Source organism: Echinops telfairi, unplaced genomic scaffold (assembly GCF_000313985.2).
Source record: "Echinops telfairi isolate 266 unplaced genomic scaffold, ASM31398v2 ScPeMD7_30;HRSCAF=105, whole genome shotgun sequence".
Taxonomy (NCBI): Eukaryota; Metazoa; Chordata; class Mammalia; order Afrosoricida; family Tenrecidae; genus Echinops; species Echinops telfairi.
In genome coordinates this window covers 3,496,427-3,508,490 of record NW_022103927.1, presented here as the reverse complement: position 1 = coordinate 3,508,490, position 12,064 = coordinate 3,496,427, and the positions used below count along the sequence as shown (strand labels likewise).

The window sequence follows — 12,064 nt, the reverse complement described above, 5'->3', positions numbered from 1 at the left end:
GCTTTCCAGAACCTGCTAATCTGTAGTGAACAGTTTCACATGAGTTTGGCAGAGGCAGTAGAAAACACATGGGAGTCTTTACTACAGATTAGTAAGTAAGTCCCTGCGCTCCTTGCCGACTAGGTGTCTGAGGCTCGGCACACTGCGGCACCCACCCAGGGGCTGGGGCTCAGATGTGGGGCCTCAAAGGGTTCTGGGCCAGGTCTTGTTAGCGGGGAGACTATCTCTGGAAGAACACTTAAGAAAGAGGGCGTGCAAAAAGGTGCGGGGTAGAAATTAGGACAAGAGACCTGAAGTCTACACGTATGGGTTAACCCCCCCAAACCCATACCTGTTGAGCCCACTTTGAGCTCCCCACTGGACAGAGTACGGCTACCGCCTAGGGCCTCCAAGTTTGCCATTTTTACGGAAATCCGACTGCCCCATTTTTCTCCTTCTGAGAAGGCTGGTGGGTTTGAACTGCCAACCCTATAATTAGCCGCTGAGTCCTTAACCTCTGTGCCACTGAGGCAAAAGCAGGGGCCTTGCGATTCTGGACAATTCTCCGTTGGGCAAGGCCACGCCGAGACAGTGGGTTTGGAGAGAGGCCTTCTCACCTGCTGCCCAGGAGCTGTGGGTGCCCCCACGGCCATGCCCTCTCAGAGTCTGTACCACCTCCCGGCCGCCGGCACTGGCATTCGATGTTCCCAGGAGTTTCTCTGGAAGCATTTTCCCGGGAGCTTTTTGCCTGGCTGGGGCACAGAAACCTCAGAAGTAGGCTTCCACCAGTAGGATGAGATGGAGTTGATGGATCAAGGCGCCAGCACCCTCCTCCCCACAGGGTAGCTTGACTCTGAGGTTCTGTGCTCTCTGCTGCCTCTCAGAGGTCCCCAGAGGGATTGCGCCCCTGTTTCCCTCCGTGGGAACTGCTTTCCTATCACATCCTGCACTGGCAGTTTTCCTTGGTCTCCCTTGCACCCTGCCCTGCTGGTTCAGCCTGGGCGCGCCTTTCTCAGAAGGAACTTGTACTCCAGTCTCGGGGCCTCTTTCTGGGAGTAGGAGATGAGCGGAGAAGCAACGTCAACTCTAACTGGGCTTTGCTCCTTCCCTACTCAGGAAACTTCGAGAAAGGAGTCCCCTATAAGATCACAGTGACCGCAGTCTCTCCTGGGGGAGTGGCTCCCGCCCCCTCAATCTGGGGGTTCATAGAAGAACTAGGTAAGAGGGGAGGGGGCTGAAGGATGGAGGGTCCTGGAAGCTCCGCACGTCTCACCCAGTGACTTTCTCCCCAGCACCCCTCGTAGGTCCAAAGCTCTGGCGACTCCAGGATGCCCCCGCAGGGATCCCCACCATAGCATGGGGAGAGATCCCAAGGCACCAAGTTCAGGGTCACCTCACCCATTACACTTTGTGTGTTGAGGATGAAACCGATGTCTCCTTCTGCATGAACGGTAAGCTTCCCTGCCTTGCCTCTGCGACCCTGTAAGACCCACCCCATCAGGCGCTCCCACCTTTTATCCCCAGAGGGGACCTTGGGCCCCCCTCAGCTCCTGGGTGAGTAGGTGATGCCATGGACTCCCCTGAAGCAATATATTGCCCCATGGAGGGCACTGGAACAATGGGGGCAAGAAGGCTTTGAAATACCTGCTCTCTGTCTTAAGTTAAGGACCAGAGCAATTTTTTTCCCCCTGAAAAGAGAGTAAGTTTGGGAACCTATGCCCTGGAGGATAATAACCACCCCAGCCCTCAGTGTAATGCACTTTCATTTGGCCATTACGATGAGGACTTGAGATCTATATTTATTGACATTGAAAGACGGCTGTCCTGTTTGATTAAGGGAAAGTGATAGAAAGGATTACAGAATTCCATGGGGTGGTTTCATTGAATACTTATTTATTTTCTAAAACAAGCTAGCAAAGCATTGGCAAATGAGAAAAGATGCCCCCCCCCACAGGCCCACCCCCATCTCCAATGTCAATAGGGCTCATCCATAGGATCACAAATGCTTTTTATTTTACTTTGTTCATACCTTTGAGTCTAAGCTTTTAGCCCTGGTGGTGTGTGGTTACGCACTGGACTACGATCCACAAGGTGCCGGTTCAAAACCGCTCAGTGGGAGAAAAACGGGGCTTTCTCCTCCTGGAAACTGTTACCGTCTCAGACACGATGCCTTGACCCGATGGCAGCGAATTTGGACTTTGGTCTCTGAAGGAACCCTGGTGGCGCTGTGATTATGGGTTGAGCTGCTAACGTTGAGGCCAGCAGTTCAAAACTACCCGCCACTCTGTGGGAGAAAAAGGAGGCTTTCTACTCCTGTCAAGAGTTACAGTCTCAGAAACCCACAGAGGCAGTTTTACCCCGTCCTATGGGGTCACCATGGGAGGGGCCCTGGTGGTGTAGTGGCCAAGCCTTGGGCTGCAATCTGCGTGATCTGATCGGCAGCTCTGTGGGAGAATGGCTGGGCTTGGTATTCTGGAAACCCCGCAGGGGGTCACTCTAAGTCCGTATGAACTTGATGGCCGTGAGTTTGTTTTTCGCTTTTTTATAGGGTTGCCATGAGTCAGAATGGACTTGATGTGACAATAACTTTGGTCCCTTTGGACGTGAGGGGTGGGGTGGGAGAGGGAGCAGGAGGCTGGCTTCAACAAGTCCGTGGAAACATTCTATCCTCTTTCCATTAGATTTTTCCACGAACTTTTTGAAGCCATCCTGTACATCTGAGTTTTGGTTTGTTTCTTAAGGGTGACAGGCTTTCCTTTTTCCCATACAACTGGTTGGTTGGTTGGTCTACGGATGACTTCTGGAGGGCTGTTTGGGTTTGAGGTTTGACGGTTCCCCAAGGACAACCGTCTAAAGCAGAGGTTTCCAAACTGCGGTGGCCCACTGCCCCCTCTGCAGAAAAAAAGAACGGTTCCTCAGTGTTTGTCCCGTAGCCCATACACCAGGATAAAGGGGCGGCCATCCACTTTCGCAGCCCCTCCAGATCCTTCCAGCACCCCACCCCCAGGGGGGGTCATGGTGGAGAAACACTGATCTAAGGGGTCCTCTGGCCTCACCGACGCCCAGTCTGTCTGGATTCTTCCAGAACTTGCAGGTCAGCTTCATAGTGATTCCCTTTCCTGAGAGGCCCTTACAAAACAAGCACACAGCATCTCCTGGCTTATCCTTCGGACCTGTGCCCAAGGGCCAGTTGCCTTGGAGTTGACTTGGACTTAGGGCAATCTTCCATGTGCTTGTGCAGAACTGTCTCTCCGGGTTCCCGTGACTGGATCCTTTGGCAATGGGTCCCCAGGCCTTTGCTCCGCAGAGGTACCTCTGGCTGGACTGTAACCTCGACCCTTTCGGGGGTGAAGGGGTTGCCATTTGATTTTATTGTTTATTTGGTTGGTTTTATATTTTCTATTAAATTTACTGTTTTCAAAAAGTTTTATGGGCATCTACTTCACCAGTCAGACAATCTGATCATTTCATTATCTTTCGATTGGCATAGTCATGGCCACAATCGATTTCAGAACATCTTCTTCTCAAACTTGTGGTTGTTAGCTCAGCTGCCCATTGCACGCCCCCCTCCCCCTCCCCATCCGCCCCTGTCATGCCTCTGGGTAATTTTCAATCCAGTGACTACCTCTATGGATCTACCGATCCTGAGTTCCATATGCAGAAAGTGATGCACAGCACAAACAGGAAACAAACAAGCAAATCAACACAGCAACGGCTAGACAAAACAGAAACTCAAGAAAAAAGAAAACAGAAGATGTTAAAAACCGAAACAACTGTAAAGTGGGTTAAAAAACAAAAATATCAAAATGTACTGCTGTTGAGTCCATGCCGGCGCAGCACAACCCCTGGTGGGTTTCCGAGACTGTAACTGTTTCCTGGAGTAGAAAGCATCCTGGTCTTTCTCCCAAGGAGCGGCTGGTGGTTTTAAACTGCCCACCATGCAGATCTCGGCCACATGTAACCACTACGCCACCAGGGCTCCTTTAAAATGGGTCAAAAAGGAGGCTACAAGATAAGTATTACAAAAAAAAAAAAGATAAGTATTACATTTTAACCTAACTACATCTGCCATAATCAACTGCTTTGAAAGCAAGGCTATTTGCATCCCTGGTCATTGGTTAGAGGGTACTGACTAGAAGCTTAATCCATGTAGGGACCCTGCAAATGGATTTGGGGCTTCTACCGTCATCCATAGCCTTCTGCAAACCGAGTGTTTGCAACTTAAGCTCTGATTCCATTTTGATTTTATGATTTATAGTCGTTGGGTCACACAGGTTGCTGTGCTTCTTCCATGTGAATTTAGTTGACACCTTACTACTTAGATGTCTGCTATTTTTGATAGCCAGGCACCATCTAGTTTCTTCACCACACTTTTCTGTAGCACCCCTATCTTCAGTGGTCTTTTTATGAAGGTGAGCAGGACCGTGTCATGAGAATGAATTGTTCTTAGATTGGGGCTAGAATTAAGTGTGATCCCCAAATCCATTCATATAACTGTGGCTTATCCATGTCTTGGGTTCCCTTAGGAGACATCATCAGCATTTTATGGGAGAGAACATTAACAATCCTCCAAAGGGGGATTAAAAGGGGGTGGGGCTCAGGGAAGGCCTGGATGAGGAGGAGACGTTTTCTTCACAAAGACTTCGAGGAGGCAGGGAAAGAGCCAGGTGGATATAGGGGACAGAGGGTTGCAGGTGGAGGGAACAGCGTATACAAAGTCCCTGAGGTGCGACTTTACCCACCTCCTCAACCACTCTGGTGTACCCTTCAGTGAGTGCTGGCACCCAGAATGCCACCCTGCCGAACCTTCCCTGGGGTCCCTGCAAGCTGTGGATGACTGCGTCCACCAGGGCGGGACAGGGTCCACCTGGTCCCAGCATCCAGCTGCATCTACCAGGTAGGGGGCTGAGAGTGGGGCTCCTGCAAGGAGGGGGCCTGCTCCATTTAAGGCGGGTGGTGGTGGGGAAGTCTAGAATCGTTACCTGGGATTCAAGTGGGCACTCTTTCAATAGAGGGCATGGTTGACCATGCTTTGGGAAATTCTTCTTCTCTTTAGTACTGCTGTGTACAAGGGGGGAGGGGGAGGGGGCTTCAAAATTTCCCTGGGAAAAATATCCATGATCTGTTCACCCTATTAGTCCATGAACTTTGTAGAGGCCCCTTATATTTCCAGGCAATGGCTGTCTTTCACCGGACCCCCAATCCTTGACCCTTGGGTCACCTTGCTCAGTCACAAGCCCTCCCTACTTACAACCCCCCCACCTAAGCCCTGTCTCACTCAGAAGCCTTACCTTCTCATCCAACACCGCCCCGCCCCCCCTTGGTCTCCATAGATAACACCGTAAAGTGGAAAGTTCTGCGATGTGTCCTACTGCTGCTGGGTGTGCTCCTGGTGGGCCTGGCCCTGGCCATCTCTTGCCGGTGAGGCTCTCGGGCACATGCACCTCTTCCTGGCTGGGGAGGGCAGCTGGGCATGAGCCAAGCTTGGGCGAGGGGAGGCATGAGAGCAACTAGCATGCTCCTGGACCATGTGACCTGGACCTGGCTATCTAGTCACCTGGCCCCCAGCCCTGACTCACCCCTGCTTGGCAGGTGTGTCCACCTTTGGCACAAAGTGCTGCCGCGCTGGGTCTGGGAGAAGGTTCCAGACCCTGCCAACAGCCATTCTGGCCTGCCCCATATTGAGGTAAGCAGGAACGCAGGGCGGGCAGGACCCACTGGGGGCTTGGGAGGCAGGTTCTGGGGAGGCTGGGAAGGAAGGGGCAAGAGGCTGGATCTCATGCTCACCCCCTTCCTAGGAGGGGTTCCAGGCCCAGCCTTCCTCAGACATGCCCATCCTGGAGGTGCAGGAAATGGAGCCACCGCCAGGCTTGGAGGCCCCCCAGCCCCCCACTGCGCCTGACTCGGGGTATGAGAAACACTTCCTGCCCACTCCCGAGGAATTGGGCCTTCTGGGACCCTCCAGAACTCAGGTACAAGCCTGACCCTACCCCCTGGCTGGGGATGCAGGCCGCGGCACAAGGGTGCTCGCCTGCGCCCTAGAACAGTGCTATGGACAGATGAAGACATGGAGGCTCAGAGAGGGCCCCTTCAAGCCCAGCCAAACAGGACAAGCTGGGAATTGAAGGACTTCCCCTACCACCCTGCACCAAGAAAGGTGGGCCCGACTAGGGGCTTCGCAGCCAATGTCTGCAACGAAGAACACCCGCTGCCTCCCAGTCTGTCCTGTAACCTAACCAGACCCGCTGCCGACCAGGCAGCTGGGACTCACAGCGACCGGGCCGGATAGGGTCGAATGTCCCTGTGGGATTCCCAGAGCGTAACATTGGATGGGAGCAGAGAGGTTCACCTTTCTCCTCCCGGAGCTTCTAGTGGCTTCGGACGGCTGACCCTGCTCGATGCGTAGCCCACCACGCCAGCAGATGCCAGCCTCCCTAGGTGCTCTGTGCCCCCTCACTTCCTGCCCCAGTATGGTGGGCCTGAAAACCCTGGAGGGGATGAGGGGTCGTTTGCCACATAGCTGTGCCTCCCATCCAGCTTCCCGCCTGCCCAAGGAGAGGGTGGGACAGAAGCGGGAAGGTACCTGTCTCTGAATGACCACGCGGACCAGAACCACCTGGAGAAATAAACCTCTATGGTTTTGTAACCCCTGCGGCTTGAGGTCTTCTTGTTACACCAGCTAAACCCATTACTCTGAGTCACACTCCTGACCTCCCTGCAAGACGGGTGGGTGGGGGTTGGCTCTGTGTTAGCAACATGCCCACCGACAAATGCTGCGAGCCATCCGGGTGGTTGAACGTTTTATTTTCAAGTATAAAGGCTTTGTTGCAGAAGGCGGCCAGGGGCACAGGCGGCAGGCCAGGGGGTCCGGAAACCCAGGTGGAGGTGGAGGGGCCAGGGCCAAGTCCCGCGGTGCCCTGTCTGTGCCGGGGACCCTCTGCTGGTTGCCAAGAGGCCGAGGTAGCTGAGAGAGGAGCTGGGTGAGGCGGGCTGCGGCCTCACATAACCGCACAGCACTGGCACGTCTTTTGCTTAGAGCCAGCCGCCTCTTCCCCCTCGGTGGGGGCAGGTGGCTCAGGCTGCCGGGCCGGGGCATAGGTGGGCGCGGGGTGGGCCGTGGTGGTGGTGGTGGTGGTGGTGGTGTTGGCGCTGGGCCCCTCCACCGGAAGCAGAGGCTGGCGCTCGGAGGGCTGCTCCGAGGGGGTGGTCTCAGCCTGGAGGGGCGTGGCATCTGCCGCAGGGCCCTGGTCCTCAGCGGAGGTTTGGGGGTTTGCTGCTTCCTCCTCTGGGGGGCCTTCCTGCTTTTCCCCGGGCTGCAGCTCTTCCTTGGCCTCCTGGGGAGCACCTGCCTCACCCACCTCCTCTGCCTCGGGTGCCTTGGCGCCCTCGGACGCTGCTGACTCTTCTGCGTTCAGACCTTCCTCAGCCCCCTGGGTCTTCTCTGCCTCCAGTGGGGCTTCACCTCTTTGCCCCACCTCCTCACCCCCTTTGCCCTCTTCCTCTCGTGCATCCCCACCCGCTGAGGTTTGCTGGACTTCCCCTGGTTCCTCCACTCTCTGCTCAGCCCCCGGCTGCACCTCCCCTCCTGCCTTCTTGTCTTCCAGGGCCTCCTCTTCCTTCTCCTCGGCCCCTGGCTGTTCCTCACCACTTTCTTCTGCTCTCGGCGATCCTCCAGCTTCTGCGATCTCCCCTTCCCGTGCGTCCTCAGCTCTCTTCTTGGCCCCTGGCTGCTCCTCCCTTCCTGCTTCCTCTGTCTTCGGAGACCCCTCAGCTCCGCTCCTTTCTGTTCCTGCCTCTCCCTCATCCCCTTGTTGCTCTACTCCGGGGGATTCCTCAGCTCCGTCCCTCTCAGCTCCCGGCTCCTCTAACCCCTGGGGCTCTTCGGCTCTCCTCCTCTCCACTTCCCAGGTCTCCTCACTGCCTCCCTTCTCTGATCCCAGCAGACCCCCATCTCCTGCCTGCCTGCCCACGGGCCCCTCCAGGCCCTCCACCAGAAGCTCCTCCCACTCCTCACTGAGGGCCACTCTCTCCACCCAGATGAAAGACCCCTCCTCCCCTCCAGAGCCCCCCTGCCCGTTGCCCTCGGGGCTGCCCCTACAAGCCTCTGACCCTTTTCTAGAAACTGTTTCCGGAAGCTGCTCCTGGAGCCTTGGTGCGGCCTCCTGGCCTGAGCCTCCCGCCCCTGTGTGCTCTGAGTTGCTGCCTTCCATGCCCCCTACCCCTTCCCAGACCACCTCCACAATCTCCCTGTCCTCCTTCACCCACAACGGGAGCTCTGGGCTGCCGGCCACCTGCCTGTCCCCAATGGCCGCCAGCACTACCTCCTCCACCTTTGCCTCCAGCTCTGGGCCGGTGGCCCCTGCAGCACAGTCCTCTGTGGCTCTCAGCCCCTCCCACACCACCTCCACTACACCACCTCCTTTGGCTTCATCCACCCCCCTCTCAGCCACTGCTGCTCCTTCCAAAGGAGGGCTGGGCCCAGGGCAGGGGCCATTGGCTTCTGAAGAGGGGCCCGTCACCCCAGGGGCCTGCCTCAAGGCAGCCTCCTCGCTGGGCTCGGAAGGGGACTCCGGGGACATGCCGGCCAGTGAAGGTGGCAAGGAGGCTCTCTTATCTGCATCTGCCGCATCTGAGCAGTCAGAGAGGGAAGGAGAGGAGAGAGAGGGGCTCGGGGTGAGCAGGGACCCAGGAGTCCCCAGTTTCAGTCCATTTGGGCCACCCGTTCTGAGGACGACCTGACTTTGGACACCCACCTGCTGGATCTGCCTCCAGAGCTGGCTGGGAGAGAGGACGGTGACCCTGCAGGGAAGGCAGAGACAAGGGACAAGGTCAGGCTCAGCGCCCCCATCCCCCGGCTCCCTGTGTGCCTGTGCCCACCCTGCTCTAACAGCCTTGTTGGCTCCCCAGTGCCTGGCTTCTTGCCCTTGATCTCACGCCCACTGGGTGCTCTTAATCAATACTGGGTCCCTTCCCTTATTCCCTGTGTGTTGGGGACCTACTTTGTCAGATATCGGGGTTACCTCCAGCCAGGAGGATGGAAGTCCTGTGCTCGTGGCACTGACATTGTGGATGGGGATAGGACAGCGAGGTATAGGACAGGGGGGTGGGGTGCCTCCTTTAGGGTTAAGTACTGATTGGTAAACTGCTCTGCAGAAGGTGAGATGAGCCAGCCGAGTCAAGAGGTGAGGAAGGGCGTTCTAGGCAGAGGCCAGAATGAGCTGAGCCTTTTCAAAGAAAAGAGGGTCAGTGTGTGGCTGGAGGGAGAGGGGGAGAGGTTGGCATGCACTAAGAGAGGGGCACAGGGGCCACCAGGCAGGGTGCCAGGCCAGCTCCCGGCTCTTTGCTGGGTCTCTGGCCTATGCTCACTCATTCTCCAGCCCCCAGGCCTCTGCACTGGGTCTCCCTCTGCTCGGAACACCCTTCTGCCTTTTGCCTGGTTCCCATTTAGAGTCAGCTTTAATGTCACCACCTCCAGGAAGTCTTCCTGAAATGCCCCCCCCCCCACCTCACTATGGTGCTCCTCCCACTGTAGCCCGAGTTCCCAGGGCTGGGGGCATGCTTAAGCACATGCAACAATGAGCGCCTGGCTCATACTCACATCCAACAGGCAGTGGCTGTGCCCCCCCCCCCAAACAAACCAAACCTATTGCCACATCAAGTCAGTGCCAATTCACACCGACCCTATAGCACAGCGGGTCTCAACCTGTGGGTCACGACCCCCTTTGGAGGTCGAACAACCCTTTCACAGGGGTCGCCCAATTCATAACAGTAGCAAAATGACAATGATGAAGTAGCAATGAAAATAATGTTATGGTTGGGGGGGGGGGGTCACCACCACACGAGGAACTGTCTGAAAGGGTCGCGGCCTGAGGAAGGTTGAGAACCACTGCCCTAGGACAAGGGAGAACTGCCCTTATGGGTTCCTGAGACTCTAAGTCTTTACAGGAGGAGAAAGCCTTGCATTTTTGCCAAAAAGCAGGTGGTGGTTTTGAACCACTGACCTTGTAGTTAGCAGCCCACTGAGTAACCACTGTGTCACCAGGGCTCCTGTCTGACAGGCACGGGGAGGTGAGACACTAGAGACTGTGGAAGTCAGACTCTGGCAGGCAGCACCCTGAATCTCAAAAGCCTAGTTGCCATATGAGGGGAATGAGTACTCTCTATAGGTGCTGTTCCCCCCCACCAAAATGAAAAAAGATAAAAACACACACATCCCAAGGGGAGAGTGACTGGTGGTGACCCTCTCCCTCCTCTAAAGCTGAGTCCTAGGACCTCTCACCCGGACCTTCTGCCTAACTGCTCATCTGAGCCATATGCAACCGAACAACCAAGCTCCCAGCCACTAAACTGACCCCTCCTCATAGCTCCCCTCTCCTCTGTTGGGTTTCCGAGGCTGTACAATCTTTAGGTGTGCACCCAGTCTCCTCTTCCTCCTGAGAAGCAGCTGGTGGGTTTGAACCTTAGACCCTGAGGTTAAATAGCCTAAGCTAAATGCATTGCACCACCAGGTGTGCCTGGTGCCTGGTTCCTCAACCCATGGTAGCTACCTTTCTCTGAATGTCCCCATATGCTGTTACAGGTAGAAGGTTAGGAGCCTTGCGACAGGACCCCTCCTCCCGCCCCCACCCCCACCCCACCCCCCTAGCAACTCTTGGTGGTGGACGCTGTCACCATTCCCACTTAAGACAGGAGACACTGAGATTCTTGCCTGGGAAGCCGTTTGCCCCAGGTCCCAGAGCCAAGGGCAGCAGAGGGTCAATTTGAAATCAGATCTGGCAGCCAAGTTGCGCTTGAAGGGGGGCCCACCTTTGGTTGTGTTGACTGCCCCTGCTCTCAAGCTCCACTCTTGGTGGCTCATCACCCCCTTAGGCCTCCCCGATGGAACAGAGACCCATCACCCCTCACCTGTCTGCGCCAGGAAGGCTTGCGCTGGGCACCTGTGGACGCACTCTGCAGCAGCTGCAGCTGGGACTGGAGTCTGGGAAAGAGAGGAGACTCCTGGGAAAGAGCCAGGCCTCCTGGCCCAATTTGCTACCTCCCTGGGGGTGGGGGCGGGTGTCCCAGGTTCTGGCAGTGCGGGGTGGGGCAGGGTCAGCAGGCAGGGTCCTACTCACGTGAACAAGCTGTCTTCCAGGTTTTGGATACGGGCCTGGGCCTGGCCCTCAGGCGATTGGGAATCCTGCGAGGCAGGGTCCTTGGGCCGGTCTTGTTCTTCCGCCGCCCCATCCATCAGCCAGCGCTCCCGGAGTGACTTCCTCTGGGCGGGGGAAGATGTGGGACTGGTCATGGGGCTTCCCCACCCCACTCAGGGTCCTACCAGGGCCGAATGCTTATTGTCTCAGAGCCTCTCAGATGGGACAGACATGCCACCACCCCCCACAGCCATCTCCAAGGAGACACGCCCTATCACCTCAAGGTCATAGCCCCCCCCCCATTGTACAGATACCCCATCACCCTCACAGCCCTCCCTGATGGGACAGATACCCATCACCCCAAGATCATAGTCCTCCCGGATGGGACAGATATCCCATGACTCCAAGACTACAGTCCTGCTTGATTAAATAGATACCCCACTATCATAAAGCCACAGCCCTCCCCTATGGGAAAGAACCCCATCACCCCATTGTCCTTGCAGATGGAACAGATACTCATCACCCGCGGTCACAGTCACCCTAATGGGACAGATACCCCATTACCCCACAGTCCTCCCCGTTGGGACAGATCCTCATCACCCCAAGGCCGCAGCCCCCTCATGGGACAGACATAACCTATCACCCCATATTCCCCACTGAAGGAATGGCTATCCACCCCATCGGAGCCATAGCCTTCCCCAATGGGACAGGTACCCCAAACCCCTTCAGCCCCGCCCAGATGGAACAGATACCATCACTCCAGAGCCACAGTTCCCCTAATGGGACAGTCACCCAAAAACCCCACAGACACCTCATTAACTCCACAGCCCTCCCATCTGAGGCAGGCATCCCATAAGCCCTACATCCAGCGGAGCGGCCAACTATCACCTCAGGGCCACAGTCCCAGATACTCATCACCCTGTCATCCCCCTGATGATGGAACACCCCCCCCC

General features: G+C 56.2%; 2 protein-coding genes across 2 annotated transcripts in view; one reads left to right on the top strand and one right to left on the bottom strand.

The window, feature by feature from the left end:
* IL27RA (interleukin 27 receptor subunit alpha) overlaps positions 1 to 6,422 on the top strand; it is a 21,247-nt gene extending 14,825 nt beyond the window's left edge. The window contains exons 8-13 of the mRNA XM_004715577.2: positions 1,096 to 1,197; positions 1,272 to 1,430; positions 4,751 to 4,876; positions 5,313 to 5,400; positions 5,572 to 5,665; positions 5,778 to 6,422. Coding sequence (XP_004715634.1) covers positions 1,096 to 1,197; positions 1,272 to 1,430; positions 4,751 to 4,876; positions 5,313 to 5,400; positions 5,572 to 5,665; positions 5,778 to 5,963 — 755 coding nt within the window. The 3' untranslated portion in view covers positions 5,964 to 6,422. The remainder of the gene's footprint in view (positions 1 to 1,095; positions 1,198 to 1,271; positions 1,431 to 4,750; positions 4,877 to 5,312; positions 5,401 to 5,571; positions 5,666 to 5,777) is intronic.
* Positions 6,423 to 6,764: 342 nt separating this feature from the next.
* PALM3 (paralemmin 3) overlaps positions 6,765 to 12,064 on the bottom strand; it is a 10,082-nt gene continuing 4,782 nt past the window's right edge. The window contains exons 3-6 of the mRNA XM_045289700.1: positions 11,094 to 11,283; positions 10,885 to 10,957; positions 8,733 to 8,778; positions 6,765 to 8,608 (exon numbers count right to left, since the gene is read on the bottom strand). Of these exons, the coding sequence (XP_045145635.1) occupies positions 6,978 to 8,608; positions 8,733 to 8,778; positions 10,885 to 10,957; positions 11,094 to 11,283 (1,940 nt within the window). The 3' untranslated portion in view covers positions 6,765 to 6,977. The remainder of the gene's footprint in view (positions 8,609 to 8,732; positions 8,779 to 10,884; positions 10,958 to 11,093; positions 11,284 to 12,064) is intronic.